Genomic DNA, 17715 nt, shown 5'->3' with positions numbered 1-17715 from the left:
CTCTTGCAGTGACTCAGCTTGGACCCGAGTGCTGCAGCCCGGATCTGCCGCCACATACCCATGCGCTGGAGATTTCAGTACGAAGTAGCTCTCTGTGGGCATGTGTCTAGAGAGGCGGCTCAGCCATTCTTGCAGTGGACCACAAATTTGTCTCATACTCACCTGTAACTCTGACTGCAGGGATTCTACGCCCTCTTGTGGCACTGTAGGGCACTGCACTCTCACACACAATTTTTAGAAAAATGTATGAAAACATTATTGTCTTATGGAAAGTTTCATCTACAATAAAAATTATATTATTTAGCAAGATTATGTGAGATGATTAAAAAAAATCACTCACTTTTTTTCCAAGACAGGATCTCCTTATATAGCCCTGGCTGCCCTGGAACTCACTATGAGGACTAGGCTGGCTTTGAACTCATAGAGATCCACCCAGCTCTGCCTCTTGAGTGCTGTGACTAAATGCATGTCCCACCATGCCTGATTGAGTCCTTTTAAGCTTGAAATTCAGTTGATGTTTGCAGCGGCAGCACTGGGAGAAGCAAATTAGTACATGTCAAGACAAAAACAATCAGCCATTTTTTTTTTCCTTTGACAGACTGAAAAGGTTGAATAGGATTTAGCCCATGAGTTGGATTGTTTTGGATCACGGATTGACATTTATTCACAAATTTTGGAAGTCCTGAGAAAAAGCATTATCATCTGCTCAGTGTGACAGACTCACGTGGAGCTGTGGACCAATGTCCTAGCTGGCGTTTCTTCTGCTGACAGAACACCAGCTTTAAAAAAATTGGGGAGAAAGGGTTTAATCTTAGCTTACAGCTTACAGTCTGTTACTGAGAACAGTCAGGACCCATAGAGGTCCTCTTGCCCCCCTGGCTGACCCAGCCTGCATTTTTATACCCCCCCCCAGGACCACCTGCCTAGATGTGGTACCACCCACAGTGAGCCAGGTCCTCTCCTATTAACCAGTAATCAAGAGAACACCGCACAGGCTTGCTCACAGGCCAGTCTGACAGAGGCAAGTCCTCAGTGGAGGTTCCCTCTTCCCAGGTGATTCCATTTGTGCTGACAAAATCTAGGCAGCGCAGTTAGAGCCTCTGAGTTGCCACAGCAGGGGGTTAGGAACTTCCCACGCTTCAGCTACATCTTAAGACAACCAGGATCACCTAGGGTGGGGTGTGGGTGATTAAAGCAACAAGCAGGAATCAGAACGAGAGGCGGTGGTAGTGGCAGAGCCAGGCTTGACTCAGAGCAATCCATCTGGATTTCTGGCAGTTGTCCAGGGATGAGCCATCCGGCCTCAGGTTCCCTGGCTATCCTAATGGTCAGAAGAGGGGACCTGGAGAGACTCCATTATCCACAGGCTTCTCTGTCAGGCTCTTCCTCCAGTGAGCCCAAGAGCAGCTAACTGCTCTCAGCCACACGCCAGCACTGTGCTCAGCTCAGGGAGTCCACTGTGCCCACTGCTGGGTGGCACCTCCATGATGTGTTCAACACCAAACACGTGCGTTTGGTGTTCCTTTCTTCAGAACCCCAGACACTGTAGTCTCTCCCCATGCGCATCTCTGGGTCCCAGCCACTCCCACATGGCCTAGCACAGACCTCACATGTCAGCCACCTAACCTTTCCTTGTCACAGACACGGTCTTCCGCTTCTACCTCACATCTAAGCCAGGCCCAGGGCGAGTGAGCAGAGCCTGTTCATTCACACGTCTTACACCGGTTTATAATCATGCCCTAGTTCCGAATGCTCAGAAACCATAAAAGACATTGACCTGGCTTCAACCCCTCCTGTGGCTATCTTCTCTAAAGCAGTGGTTCTCAACCTGTGGGCCACGAGCATTGGAAAACACGCATTTCTGATGGTCTTAGGAACCCACAACCAAACATTTATTTCATTGCTACTTCATAACTGCAGATTTGCTACTGAGCAGTGTCTCGGTTCCTAAGATCGCAGGAAATAATGTGTTTCCTGATGGTCTCGACCCACAGGTTGAGAACCACTGCTCTAAACATTTCTCCAGGAAGGGAGGGAGAGGCTCACTAGACTCAGGAAACTCAGAGAGTTACAAGATCCAGTCACAAGGCTGGGAGGAGGAGTCTGGTGTCTGCTGTCAGGGGGTCCTGTAGGGAGCTCTTGGGATACAGCGTTCCTCAGTTGTCCCATGCTGGGGGCGGGCTTGTTGCTGATGCAGCTAGTACCACTGGTGACTCCTCTTCCATGCGCCTGTGAACAACCCCCTCAAAACTCACGGATTCACCAAACTAGTGGAATCATTCCCTTGGTTTGTCATTGGTGCCCAATTTTGGGTGAATGAACAGAGTCTCTGCTCATCCCTCCCCAGGAGGACACAGAACAGGCTCTGATCCACTCCATGCGTGGCTGCATATACACTAAACTTTGCTGGACCCGCGAGTGGATAATTGTAAAGGCTTGTGAGATCACGGTCAATGCGATAAGTAAACAAAAACTGCAACTTTAATTCTTCAGCAATGCATGCCTCACAATCCCGTCCCTAACTCTCTAGAAGGGACACAGGATGCAGATAGGTTCAGCTGTTACCCCCAAGCCAGGTAGTCAGGAGGGGACATTCAAGACTGTCCATAGCATGCCGAAAGGATTGATAGCACCCGATCTGCAGGCAAAACCCACGTGTGCTAGTTCACTGCAGGTGCCAGGCAGAGCGCAGTGCAAGAGATGGTGGCGCCGAAGTGCAACGTGTTGGGGTCGTGAGGACACGGCTGTTGGGAACGGCGAAGGAGGTGGAGATGTGGGAATATAAGCTGGCATGGGATAGGGGATGCAGAAGAGAACTCAGGGGGAAGGATGAGGCAGATATAGAAATGCAAGCTGGAGGAGGCGCAGGCAGGCAACGACGGCTGCCACCGAGACTGGAAGGGACGAGCGCGGCGGCAGAGGTCGCAGGCGGCAGGGACCAGCGCGCAACACCGAGAGCAGATCGCCCCACTACAATTAAATCAAAGAGGAGCCAGGAAACAGAGCGAAGGCAATTAGTAAGAGAAGCCTCTGGCCAGCAGAGAAACCTGATCTGATTTTAAAAGACCAATTAGATAGCATTGAAAGGAGGAGATGGGCAGGCGCCAAGGCAGAACATCACCCATTAATCAGAAAAACAACATGAAAACACCAGATCCCAAAGATCTTACAACAGAAAGATTTGAACACCCTAACACAGAAGAAGTGGAAAAAATTGACTTTATGAAAGCAATAGAATCCCTTAAAAAATATGTAATAAACACCCTTATAGAAATGGATGAGAAGAATAACAAAAAGTTCGAAGAATTAAGTAAATATGTACATGAGACCCTGGGAAACCAAGAAAAAACGATCAAACAGGTAATGGAAACAGTGCAAGAATTGAAAACTGAAAGGGAAGCAAGGAAGAGAACACAAAGGGAAGAACAGCTGGATATGGAAAATCTAGGCCAACGAGCAGAGTCTACAGAAACAAGCATAATCAATAGACTACAAGAGATAGAAGAAAGAATCTCAGATGCTGAGGACACCATAGAGAAAATAAATGCACTGATCAAAGAAAACAGCAAAGCCAACAAATTCTCATCACAAAACATTCAAGAAATATGGGACACAATAAAAAGACCAAACCTAAGAATTATAGGAATAGAAGAAGGAGAAGAATCACAGCTCGAAGGCCCAGAAAATATTTTTAACAAAATTATGGAAGAAAACTTTCCCAACATAAAGAAAGTTATCCCCTTGAATATTCAAGAAGCATACAGAACACCAAACAGACTGGATCAAAGAAAAACTTCCCCTCGCCATATAATAATCAAAACACAAAATAGACAGGTTAAAGAAAGAATATTAAGAGCTGCAAAGGAAAAAGGCCAAGTAACCTATAAAGGTAAACCGATCAGAATTACACCTGACTTCTCTATGGAAACCATGAAAGCCAGAAGGTCCTGGATAGAGGTACTTCAAAAGCTAAGAGACCATGGATGCAAACCCAAACTTCTGTACCCTGCCAAGCTAGTGTTCACTATCAATGGAGAAAACAAGACATTCCAGGATAAGAACAAATTTAAACAATACGTAGCCACAAATCCAGCTCTACAGAAAGTAATAGAAGGAAAATCGCAACCCAAGGAATCCAACAATGCCAACACTGACTACAATAACTCAGGCATCTAGTGAACCTTCACCAGCACAACTCAAAGAAGGGACACACACACAAACTCTACTACCAAAAAAACAATAAGAATAACCGGAGTAAACAACAATTGGTCATTAATATCACTTAATATTAATGGTCTCAATTCACCTATAAAAAGGCACAGGCTAAGAGATTGGATACGAAAACAGGATCCAACATTCTGCTGTTTGCAAGAAACACATCTCAACCACAAAGACAGGCATCTACTCAGAGTAAAAGGTTGGGAAAAGGTCTTTCAAGCAAATGGTCCTAAGAAAAAAGCAGGTGTGGCCGTACTAATTTCCAACAAAACGGACTTCAAACTAAAATCAATCAGAAGAGATCGAGAAGGACACTTTATACTCATAACAGGAACAATTCATCAGGATGACATCTCAATTCTGAATATCTATGCCCCTAATATAAAAGCACCCACTTATATAAAAGAAATATTACTAGAACTCAAGGCAGACATCAAACCACACACACTAATAGTAGGAGACTTCAACACACCTCTCTCTCCAATGGACAGGTCAATCAGACAGAAACCTAATAGAGAATTAAGAGAATTACTGGAGGTAATGAAACAAATGGACTTAACAGACATCTATAGAACACTCCACCCAAATAGGAAAGAATATACCTTCTTCTCTGCAGCTCATGGAACCTTCTCAAAAATTGACCATATACTCGGAAACAAAGGAAGCCTCCACAGATACAAAAGAATATCAGTGTCCACCTGTGTCTTATCAGATCACCACGGATTAAAGTTAGAAGGCAACAACAATGCTGCCCCCAGAAAGCCGACAAACTCATGGAAACTGAACAATCAACTACTGAACCACACCTGGGTGAAGGAAGAAATTAAGAAGGAAATTAAAGTCTTCCTTGAATTTAATGAAAATAAAGAGACAACATACTCAAACCTATGGGACACGATGAAAGCAGTGCTAAGAGGAAAGTTCATAGCACTAAGTGCCCACTTAAAGAAAACGGAGAAAGCATACATTGGGGACTTAACAGCACACCTGAAAGCTTTAGAAAAAAAAGAAGCAGATGTGCCCAGAAGGAGTAGAAGACTGGAAATAATCAAACTGAGGGCAGAAATCAACAAAATAGAAACACAGAAAACAGTCCAAAGAATCAATGAAACAAAAAGTTGGTTCTTGGAGAAAATCAACAAGATAGACAAACCCCTATCCAAACTAATTAAACAACAGAGGGAGAACACGCAAATAAATAAGATCAGAAATGAAAAGGGGGACATAACCACAGACACAGAGGAAATTCAGAGAATCATTAGATCTTACTACAGGAGCCTGTATGCCACAAAACTGGAAAATACAAAAGAAATGGACATCTTTTTAGATAAGTACCATATACCAAAGCTAAACCAAGACCAGGTGAAAGATCTAAATAGACCTGTTAGTCGCGAAGAACTTGAAGCAGTTATCAAAAATCTGCCCTCTAAAAAAAGCCCAGGACCAGATGGTTTCAATGCAGAATTCTACCAGAACTTCCAAGAAGAGCTAATACCTATTCTCCTTAATGTATTTCACAGTATAGAAACAGAAAAGTCATTGCCAAATTCCTTTTATGAAGCTACAGTTACCCTGATACCAAAACCACACAAAGACCCAACCAAGAAAGAGAACTACAGGCCTATCTCACTCATGAATATCGACGCAAAAATTCTTAATAAAATACTGGCAAACCGAATTCAAGAACACATTAGAAAAATTATCCATTATGATCAAGTAGGCTTCATCCCAGAGATGCAGGGCTGGTTCAACATACGCAAATCTATCAATGTAATCCACCATATAAATAAAATGAAAGAAAAAAACCATATGATCATTTCATTAGATGCTGAAAAAGCATTCGACAAAATCCAACACCCCTTTATGATAAAGGTATTGGAGAGACTAGGGATACAAGGGTCATACCTAAATATAATAAAAGCTATTTACAGCAAACCGACAGCTAACATTAAATTAAACGGAGAAAAACTCAAAGCCATCCCACTAAAATCAGGAACAAGACAAGGATGTCCACTCTCTCCATACCTCTTCAATATAGTGCTTGAAGTTCTAGCAATAGCAATAAGACAACATAAGGGGATCAAAGGGATTCGTATTGGAAAGGAAGAAGTTAAGCTTTCGTTATTTGCAGATGATATGATAGTATACATAAGCGACCCCAAAAACTCTACCAAAGAACTCCTACAGCTGATAAACACCTTCAGTAATGTGGCAGGATACAAGATCAACTCGAAAAAATCAGTTGCCTTCCTATACAGTAAGGATAAGGAAACAGAGAGGGAAATCAGAGAAGCATCACCTTTCATGATAGCCACAAAGAGCATAAAATATCTTGGGGTAACCCTGACCAAGGAAGTGAAAGATCTATATGACAAGAACTTTAAGACTTTGAAGAACGAAATAGAAGAAGACACCAGAAAATGGAAGGATCTCCCTTGCTCTTGGATTGGGAGGATCAACATAGTAAAAATGGCAATTCTTCCAAAAGCAATATATAGATTCAATGCAATCCCCATCAAAATCCCATCAAAATTCTTCACAGATCTGGAGAAGACAATAATCAACTTTATATGGAAAAATAAAAAACCCAGGATAGCCAAAACAATCTTATACAATAAAGGAACGTCTGGAGGCATTACCATCCCTGACTTCAAACTCTATTACAGAGCTACAGTATTAAAAACAGCTTGGTATTGGCATAAAAACAGAGAAGTCGACCAATGGAACCGTATAGAAGACCCTGACTTTAATCCACAAACCTATGAGCACCTGATTTTCGATAAAGGAGCTAAAACTATACAATGGAAAAAAGAGAGCATCTTCAACAAATTGTGCTGGCAAAACTGGATTTCAATCTGTACAAAAATGAAAATAGATCCATGTCTGTCACCATGCACAAAACTCAAGTCCAAGTGGATTAAAGACCTCAATATCAGTCTGAACACACTGAACCTGATAGGAGAGAAAGTGGGAACTACACTACAACAAGTGGGCACAGGAGACCGCTTCCTACGTATAACATCAGCAGCACAGACAGTAAGGGCCTCATTGAATAAATGGGACCTCATGAGACTGAGAAGCTTCTGTAAAGCAAAGGACACTGTCGCTAAGACAGAAAGGCAACCCACTGACTGGGAGAAGATCTTCACCAACCCCGCAACTGACAAAGGTCTGATCTCCAAAATATATAAAGAACTTAAGAAACTAGACTGTAAAAGGCTAATCAACCCAATTATAAAATGGGGCACTGAGCTGAACAGAGATCTCTCAACAGAAGAAGTTCAAATGGCCAAAAGACACCTAAGGTCATGCTCAACTTCCTTAGCGATCAGGGAAATGCAAATCAAGACAACTTTAAGATACCATCTTACACCTGTCAGAATGGCTAAAATCAAAAACACCAATGATAGCCTATGCTGGAGAGGTTGTGGAGAAAGGGGTACACTTATCCATTGCTGGTGGGAATGCAAACTTGTACAACCACTCTGGAAAGCAGTGTGGCGGTTTCTCAGAAAATTTGGGATCAACCTACCCATGGACCCAGCAATACCACTCTTGGGAATATACCCAAGAGAGGCCTTATCATGCAACAAAAATATATGCTCTACTATGTTCATAGCAGCATTGTTTGTAATAGCCAGAACCTGGAAACAACCTAGATGCCCCTCAATTGAAGAATGGATGAAGAAAGTATGGAATATATACATATTAGAGTACTACTCAGCAGTAAAAAACAAGGACTTCTTGAAGTTTGCAGGCAAATGGATGGAAATAGAAAACACTATCCTGAGTGAGGTAAGCCAGACCCAAAAAGAGGAACATGGGATGTACTCACTCATATTTGGTTTCTAGCCATAAATAAAGGACATTGAGCCTATAATTCGGGTTCTTAGAGAAGCTAAATAAGAAGGAGAACCCAAAGAAAAACATATAGGCATCCTCCTGAATATTAACCTTCATCAGGCGATGAAAGGAGACAGAGACAGAGACCCACATTGGAGCACCGGACTGAAATCTCAAGGTCCAAATCAGGAGCAGAAGGAGAGCGAACATGAGCAAGGAACTCAGGACCGCGAGGGGTGCACCCACACACTGAGACAATGGAGATGCTCTATCGGGAACTCACCAAGGCCAGCTGACCTGGGTCTGAAAAAGCCTGGGTTAAAACCGGTCTCACTGAACATAGCGGACAATGAGGACTACTGAGACATCAAGAACAATGGCAATGGGTCTTTGATCCTACTGCATGTAGTGGCTTTGTGGGAGCCTAGGCAGTTTGGATGCTCACCTTACGAGACCTGGACGGAGGAGGGTTTTCCTCGGACTTCCCACGGGACGGAGAGCCCTGATTGCTCTTTGGGCTGACGAGGGAGGGGGAATGGATTGGGGGAGGGGGAGGGAAAGGGGAGGCGGAGGTGGGGAAGAGACAGAAATATTTAATAAAGAAAGAAAGAAAAAAAAAGAAAAGAAAAAAAAAAGAAATGCAAGCTGGAGCAGGCTGGGGGGTTACACGGTGGCTCCATCTCACCCTCACCTGTTGAGAAGGACATGAAGGCGCGGCTACAGGCCAAGAGAAGCCTGCTCGGGCCAGCAGGGTGCATGGCCCGGGCTGTGAGGTTCCGTCTCTGTGGAGAGAGCATGATCAGGTGGAGTTCACGCAAACCAATATGGCAGGGCCACCCCAGATCACCCCTTTCTCCACGTGGGCAGCATTGCCTCCCAGTCCGAAGCCCCTTACAACTGGAACCCAGGCTTTAAGTAGCCTAAACTGAGCACGTGGGCAAAGCCGCTGGGTGGGCTGTGCTCACAGCCTGGCCCTGGGGGCACCTGAGACTCAAAACTTAGACCTGTATGGCCTGAAGGGAACTCTGGCCCATTCTTCTCCTTTTCACATGGCTAAACTATAGTGGGAAGGCAGGGGCTGTTTTAAAAGTGCCCATGTTCCCTGGATGAACTGGAAAGGTTGGGTTGCCAGGGTAAAACCAAGAACCAGTACCAGGTGCTGGGATCCAAAGTGCCCCTCTTCCTTAAGACAGTCAAACTGTATTACGCATGCGTGTGGTGCAGTCTCTCCTCCCCCCTCCACCCCCCTGGTTGTCTGCCTGTTCTCATTGGCCTGTATCTTAAACTTTTCCCGCCTTCTCAGAGCCTTGGCCAACGAGATTTAGTGCCTCAAGCTCCCAGGTGACCAGAGAAATCTTGGTAGGGGATTTCAGCAGTTCCGAGAAAGGAGAGGCGTGGATAACTGAGGCTTATGTTTTTCCCACCCCACACTGCGCTGTCTTCTTGTGGCTGGTTGCCTACCCTACTGTCTCGAAGAGCCTCTGATGAGGAATACCTAATAAACTGACACCCATTCCTCACCCCAACACCCTCCAGTGGTGATATTTGGAGAGCAGCAATTTCTCATTTCTGGGCATTTTCTACCGTCACCTTCTCTGACACTAACATTTTGGGAAGGGGAGGTGTTTTTATGTAGGCACATGACCGCCAGACCCTAGCACTGTGCCTTGGCCGTGAGTGTGGAGTTAGTGTGTGCCAACTGGATGACAGATCCTAAAGGTACTGGAATTCTTGCTCACCCACCAACCCCATCGTTGAAGCCTTGCTTTCCCTTCATCTGTGGAAAACCCGCGTAGCTTCTAGAAACAGCCATCAATGGAAAAACGGATAAAGAAAAGGTGTCATATATACACAATGGGATGTTATTTAGCCAAAACAAAGGGGGAGTCATTAAAACTACCAGAAACTGTAGGATGTCCAGGGTTGACCGATCGCCGTGGGGAAGCAGCTTCCCTGGTAAAGTTCTGCTAACAGAAGAGTGGAGAGGAGGCTGGGAGAGCTTAGGGCAAGTAGCTGGACTTCACGGGGGCTTCATGGAAGGATGAATTTGAAACGCCTCTGAAATATTTTGTGGGCGTGCTGAGGTAGCAGATGTGTGTTGAGGGAGGAGGAGGAGAAGTCTGGCTGACCTGTACATATGTAAAGTTAACTTTGGAGCCAGTGATGACTGAAGCCAAGGCCTTAGATGGGGGCGGGGTGCTGGAAAGAGAAGGATTGGGGCCCCAGGCTTTAAAGACCTTCATCATTTAAAAGGAAAGACTAGTCCAGAAGGAGAAGATTCAGGGACATGGAGTCATAGGCAGGAACAATTTTTCCAAGAAGCTGGAAACAGGAGCAGAGCTGCTGAGGCCAGGCAAGAAAAAGATTTGTTTTCTTTTTCTTTCTATTGATCCAGTATTTATTATTGATCACGTGTCCCAGGCTCCCTCCTAAAACTGATGATGTGGCATCAAAGAAGCAAATTCTCTGCCTTCTGGGTCCATGCAATCTAATGGGTGTGAGGGGGGAGGAAACCTCAAATTCACAAATAGGAGGAGGGGAAGATGGTGGGTGGTTGGATGAGGCCAGAAAGCCACTGTGACCGGGATAAGGGGTGCAGGTGTCTCTGATGCTTTGAGCAGTTTCCAAGCAAGAGATGGAGGGAGGAGCTAGCTGAAATGCCAGGTGCCATTCTGGCCAGGGAGGGCTGCACTGAGGGACTGTGCTGAGGGTGTTCAGCCAGGACAGCATGCTTGAAGACAGGGTGCCAATAGAGAAGGCTGCGGAAATAGCTGGGGACGAGGGGATTTGTGGGTCTTTGTCTTTTACTGGGGCTGGAGGGGAAGTTCTCAGAAGCTCAGTGATACAGAGAGGATGGGTTCCTGCTGTGGTCCACAAAGAAGCCTGGGGTGTGCAGAGGTGGAGGGGAGCCAGTGTAGACAAGTCTCTGGAGAAGGAAAGCAGCAGCTGGAGGGAGCAATGGCTTCTCCTTTTGCTCCTCTGCATATGAGTTTGGGAGTTGAGGAGTCCCAGAAGAGGATCCTGAAGTTGCAGACTTGGAGGCCCTTCTCAAATAGATAAGTCTCCCTGCTTTGGCATTCAGCGCTCATGATGATGCCAAGAGCAGAGGCACTTGCCTCCCAGGCCCCTCTCGGGTCTCATGCATTCCTGATGACGCCACACCTTCCCATTGCCTTTTTCATTGCCCCTGTCACTTCCTTGTTCCTGAGGCTGTAGATGACAGGGTTGAGCATGGGTGTGAGGACGGTGTAAAAGACAGATACTACATCATCTTGGCCTGGCGAGTGATAGGAAGCAGGTAGCATGTAGGTATAGACAAGGGGCCCATAGAAGAGATTGACGACCGTCAGGTGGGAGGAGCACGTGGCAAGGGCCTTCTGACGCCCCTCCACAGACCGCATACGGAGGACCGCAGCCAGGATGAGGGCATAGGAGGTGGTGATGAAGGTGATGGGCACCAGGAGGACCACCACGCCCGTCACAAAGAGTACCTGTTCGTAGGCTTCTGTGTCTGCACAGGCCAGCTTCAGCAGCGAGGGCACCTCACAGAAGAAGTGCGAGATCTTCCGAGAGCCACAGTAGGGGAACTGGAGGGTCAGAGAAGTCTGGATGGAGGCGTTGAGGGATCCTCCCAGCCAGGAGGACACAACCATGAGCAGGCACACCCGGCGGCTCACGAGCACCGGGTAGCGCAGAGGGTTGCAGATGGCCACATAGCGGTCATAAGCCATGAGGGCCAGCAGGAGGCACTCTGCAGCCCCCAGGAACATAAAGAAAAACATCTGCGCCCCACAGCCCCCAAAGGAGATGCTTGTCCAACCGAAGAGGAAGCCCACTATCATCTTGGGGACAGTGACTGATGTGAAGAAGACATCCAGAAAGGACAGCTGACTGAGGAGGAAGTACATGGGCGTGTGGAGTCGGGTATCCATCCAAATCAGAAGGACCATGGCTGTGTTACCGGCCACGGCAAGGATGTAGACCAACACCACCATGCTGAAGAGAAACAGGTGTGTCTGGCTGTTGTTAAAGAGGCTCGTGAGGACAAAGCCAGTGGTGGAGTAGTTCCAGTGCTTGGGGCCCAGCTCCTGCTGAGCTGCCCTGTCGGGACAAAGAACCAGGTCAGTAGAGTTAGAGACAGGGAGAGGGGTTGAGGTGAGAAGAGAACACCCTGATTGCTCAGGGGACCACCCAGGGATCCAGAGTGGCAGCAGATATACTTTGTCCTTGATGTTCTCGCCAGTATTTGTAGGGTCATTATTTCATAGGAAACTGATATTGAAGACATGGTCTGTAGGGAAAGCAGTGTTCAGAGGGAAACACACCACTCCAAACGTGTGCTGTGTAAGAAGAAAGACCAGAGACTCACAGTTAAACTTCCCATCCCGCAGAGAAAACAAGGATGCTAGGAAAATCCCAGCACGTCACAACACCCCCTCCATTTATGAGATGTACATAGTTGTCGATAATTTTCAGTTCTAAACAGGAAAATCTTTTACAAACTTATGGTTGACCTAAAGGCTAGGTCTACACATGTGTGAATTATACGGTTCAACATTCTTGTTGATGTGAGGATTTGTGTGATTTGGTTTTCTTACGAGCGAGAGCTGTGTGTGCAGCCGAAAAGGGACATTTTGTCATCTGTCAAAACTTCCCAGCCCTATGCCTTGCTTGTGGTCCTGGCCACCAGGAAACTCACTTTTGGGTTTTTGTGCCCTGGGGCAGTAATGGCTTTCTGTGGGTTTTGACAATATGTGGTCATCTTCACATTATTATTTTCTGATCTTCAGCAGTTTCATAAATGAGTCTTGACTCAGTAATCAGAGCCCCTGCAACATTCTCCTGCCCACTGGGCTCTGTAAATATAAACACGTGAACGCCTTATAGGGAATAGGAAAAGCAGCTGTAAGAATTTCTCTTGGGGACACCAGAGATTCCTGGTCCTCTGCCTTCAGGCTGAGGTGAGCGCCAGTCTCAAAGAATAGTTCAGGGAAGTTCTGGTGGGAAACAAGTCACCCAGAGGCAGTTTGTGGAGGTCAGGGAAGGAAGAAGTTCAGGACAACTTCAGATGCTAGGGTGAGGTTATAGGCCAGCTTCCCTTTGGGTGAATTCCTCTGTTTATCACGGCTTGTTGGGACACTGTCCCCAGCATCCTGTATCCCATGGAATGCCTTGATTCCTACCCTGCTGGGTTCCGACAGTAAATGACTTAAGTGGAATGACTGAAGGAAAATAAAAGGAACCACCCAGAGTTCCGTAAAGATACTGTGGATGCAGGAGACCACTGCTGTTGCATGGCAGAGAGGGTGTCAAATGTGACAGACGATAGCCCAAGTTCAACACTCCTGTGATAATCACTACCAGGGCTGAGCAAGCTGAGTTATTGTTTCTTGTCCCCAAGTCTCCAAGACTGACTGCTTGCTGGTTTTTAAATTTAATTAATTAATTTATTTATTGTTTTGAAACAAGCTGTCATGCAACTAGACTGGCCTCAAAAATCTATACCCGGTGATGACTTTGAGCTTTTCTGATTCTCTTGCCTTCACATTCCAGGTGAAATTCTAGGCGTGTGCCCTGATGTTTGGTTTATGAGATGCAAGGGATGGAATCCAGGCTTCTTGCATACAGGGCAAGCATTCTATCCACTGAGGTATATATAGTACCATCCTTGACACAGACTGCTGTGATGGGTGATCTGGGTTGAGATTCACTAACTAGACTCCAGTCTGAATCTCAAGATTGTACTACTACTGATGGTGAAGCCAGGGCTAGAAGGTCTCACAGTAAGACAGCAGGAGCAGGAAGTAGCTCTCCATAGTGCTTTGCTTGGTTCTTAGAGCTCTACTAAGGGGCCCTGTCTACAGCTTCAACCTCACCATTCTCAAGATAGCCATGCTAGGTTCCCAAGATCTCAGATCTGGTTCAAACAGGTTCTGAGCTTGACAATCCCAGGACGCCAGAGCCTGTTCTAAAGCCTGTCTCAGGAGTAGAGAGAGAACAGAAGAATACGGTTAGAACCAACCACTGCAGACAGCACAAAGTCAAAATGAATGATGCCTCTCAGGGCTAATTCCTAATGATTTGTCTGCCAGTATGCCTTTTATATGCAAACGATCCATTCTAGAGTCTACAGCCCATAATTTTTTAGTATCAAGGGTGACAGTCTGGGGCACCTATCTTCTTATCTTAGACAATCCTAGGATAAGATTCTGGGCAATTACCAATGATGCCTGTTCCCAGGGCCAGGCCAAATCATTTGAACCATGCCTATACCGCTGCCTACCTACCTTGCCCATTCATTCTTGGAGAAAAACAAACAAACAAAGCTGAGGAAAAGTCAACGGGGTCGTCGTGCAGTTGGTAGAGTGCTTACGCAGCACGCACAAACCCTGGGTTTGATCTTCCAACTGCACAAAGCAGACATAGTGTAATACATACCTGTAATACCAGCAACTGGGAGGTAGAGACGGGAGGACCAGAAGTTCCAGGTCACCTTTGTCTACATTGAATTTGAGGCCTGCCCGGGATACACAAGAATTTGCCTCAAACCCAAAATAACAACAACAACAACAACAACAACAACTAGGATGAGTTTGTCTACACTTTCTGTTTCCTCCCTCTGACCCCTGATCAATCATATAGTGCTTTCAGGTGTGGCCCTGTGTAGCATGGCATGTTCCCTCCTCTTGGAAACTGTGAGTATTAAACCACCTTGTCCCCCTGATCTGTTGACCTTGTACTAGAATAAAAATGAAATTTCAGATGCATTTAAGACACTCCCCTAAAGGAAACTAGAAGTTTTCACATTTTGTAGGCACAGCTTGCTTTATGTCTTAGACATCTCAAGTTTTATATCTGGAAGGAATCTGGTCTACTATCTTCGTCTTATTGGGGAGCAATATGAAATGTGGTCTACAAACCTGACCTTTCAGCTACAGCTGAATCTTCACAACTATGCTGCAGTGGACTTTCTCAGCCCGGCACCATGGGCATTTGCACCTGGGTAGTCCTTGGCAAGTCAGTGATGCCCTGTGTATTGTAGAACACTTAGTGCCGTACCTCGCAGTACCTTCTAGATGTCAGTAGCAATCCTACCTCATCCTGACAGCCCAAAGGCTCTGAGGACAGTGTGGAAGGGCTCCGGCAGCTGTAACCACCCCTGGGGAATTCCTGCAGGAAATCTTTTCCCTTCCCTCCTCTCCACTGAGGCAAATTAAAAAGCTTAGGAGCTCACACACTGTAATATTTTTATTCTGATCTAACTGGATGTCCTTTTCAGGTTCTATCCAGTTTAAAGCATTGTGGTTAAGTTGCTCGCAAGTTGCGTGGGTTCCTGACCAAGTTCCATTGATTCCCAGCTATGTAACTCGGGCAGGTTACTCAGCTAGCCCCAGGTTCTGTCTCAGAGGATAGAAGCATTAAGTGGTGAACACCTGCGAGTGTCCAGAGGAGGACCGATCCCTCTGAACACTGGCTGGCAGCCACTTGTGTAGCTTACACGTACTTCTTTGTAAGTTGGGTCCTAGTACTCACTTCCCAGTTACTGTGAGTGTGGAATAAGGTACCCTACGAGGAGGGTATGCCTTTTCCAGAACAGGCATGGTGGATATTCCTTTCGCACAAGCAACTTAATTTTCACCAGAACCACATACTTCTCTGCAAAATGCTTGTAGCCCCTCCCGTGTGTCGGTTCCCTAGCTCCACGGTTTGACTCTTGAAACAGGATGTAGTGTGGTGAGGATAGCCCCACACAGGCTGCAGACTATCTAAGGTGAAGGACTATGGCTTCCCTTCCCTTGTATTCCTCAATAGAATGTGGATTGTGATGTTTCAAGGTCAATGCTGGGGAGGGTGGGGCTGGAGGAGGATGTGTGGAGTAGGCAGGAAAGCACATTTGCTCACGGGGCTCTACCATCTCCATGCCCTGGCCAGGAGCTGGGCACTCCTGCCTGATCCAGCCATGCTTCCTTCTTTGTTCCAACATGAGTTTCCTTCTCTTGGCGGGTTTTGAGAGTTGATGTACACACATGCATTTTAATGTGTGTAGCAGGTGCCTGCCTGTGTGTATGAGCTTATGTGTGTGTGTGTGTGTGTGTGTGTGTGTGTGTGTGTGTGTGAGAGAGAGAGAGAGAGAGAGAGAGAACTATTTCTCAAAGAAATTCTTTTTCCTTCCAGAAAGAGACGAGCTTTCTGCTCTTATCTCTTCCAGCATGTGGAGATCAGAATGAGCAGACAACAGGCACTGACGAGGGGCTAGAATGAAGAAAGGGCTTTACAGGTGTGATCCCTATGTTTGCTGTTACAGGCTGTATTAGCCCAAGTTAGTTTGGTTGTTTTGACTCCTCTGGTTTCTCTGCGCTGATTCCATGTCTTTTATGTCTTATTATTCCATCCCACGGTTGGACTGACACTCACGTCCCCATACTCATAAGGCATATCCAAGATTTTCATGTCAGGTATTTGACGTTAGAAGAAGACAGTCTTAGAAAATCCTGCTGACTATCAGAGATATGCCCGTGCTGAGACCTTGAGAGAGAAGAGAATTGTCCTCCCCTCCCCAACTCACCTCACACTGTCCCAGTCTGCGCTGTCCATCAGGAGCCTTCCTCTCTCACCAGCTTCTCTCCTTCTTCCATCTTCTCTCAGGGCAGCTGCAGGCTGAGGCTCGGAGACTGAAGCAGCTCCCTTAGGAAGTCTGCACGGAGAGCCATGAAAGCTGATTGTGAAAATTGCTCTCTTCTCACTGGGTACTCCTTAGGAATTCTCATGCCCCTCAGAGCCCCTTCTCTGCACGGTACAGGCTACTGACCTTTGCTGCAAGGACAGTAAGCTGGTGGCTATTGCTGGCTCACCCACACACCCCAGAATGCCACCACTGAAAAGCTTCCACGACTGAACTGCCCTGATCTCCCCGCTCTCAGGACTTCAATTCTGCAGTCCTGAGCAGTGCCCGTCATGTTCCTGGGCAAGCTGGACTCGGGTGACAAGCTTACTGAGTGGCTGTCCCAAGTCTGTAAGTCAGAGATGAAGTGGGACTCGGAAGTCTGTCAGTCTTCATGTTGAGAAGATCTTCACAGCTCCACAACTCCCGAGACCTGTGCATCACTCCCAAACCCAGCCATTTAACTGGTCTGGCGGGCATAGCTTGCTCTTTGAAAGGCTTAAAAAATCTGAGCACAGACAAATCTACTGAGTTAGAGATTTCCTAGACAGGAGTGATGCCAGCAGGCACGGGGCAGACCAGGGCACAGGCTCCGGGTAAGCACCATGCACCATGTGTTTGCTGTAAAAACTCTCAGCCTCCAGCTTGGGACTGACAAGTGAGAAACTGGGTTTATCTCAGAGGTCGATCTCAACACCCTTCTAAGTAAGCACTGTTCAAACACTTGTAAGAACCACTGCTCTAGCCAGATGTTCACAACCAGGACTTGCTTGGCCCTTGGGGACCATGTCTGAAGACCTATTTCATGGCCATGTGGAAGAGGTGAGGTGCTGCTGACATCAAGTGGGGGAGAAGCTGGGTCTGACGGCCAACAGTCACCATGCACAGAACGGGTTCTCAACACGAATAATCAGCCAGCCCAGCGCACCTGCAGCTCTGAGTCTGAGAATGCCCACTCCTGCTCTGCCCTTGTCTGTGGCGAGCTTGATCTG

The 17715-nt window shown here is 46.5% G+C and overlaps 1 protein-coding gene across 1 annotated transcript; it reads right to left on the bottom strand.

Annotated features, from left to right (window-relative positions):
• Positions 1 to 11198: 11198 nt before the first annotated feature.
• On the bottom strand, positions 11199 to 17164 carry LOC126494320 (olfactory receptor 2Z1-like). The gene is made up of 3 exons (XM_050131595.1): positions 17055 to 17164; positions 16628 to 16756; positions 11199 to 12162 (listed from the first exon to the last, which is right to left on the bottom strand). The coding sequence occupies exons 1-3, from the start codon at positions 17162 to 17164 to the stop codon at positions 11199 to 11201; spliced, it is 1203 nt and encodes a 400-aa protein (XP_049987552.1).
• Positions 17165 to 17715: the final 551 nt, after the last annotated feature.

This window comes from Alexandromys fortis, unplaced genomic scaffold, assembly GCF_014885135.2.
Source record: "Alexandromys fortis isolate MF-2015 unplaced genomic scaffold, M_Fortis_MF-2015_v1.1 scaffold_367, whole genome shotgun sequence".
Classification (NCBI taxonomy): Eukaryota; Metazoa; Chordata; class Mammalia; order Rodentia; family Cricetidae; genus Alexandromys; species Alexandromys fortis.
Note: the sequence above shows the minus strand (reverse complement) of the source record. Positions and strands in the feature narration are given on the sequence as shown.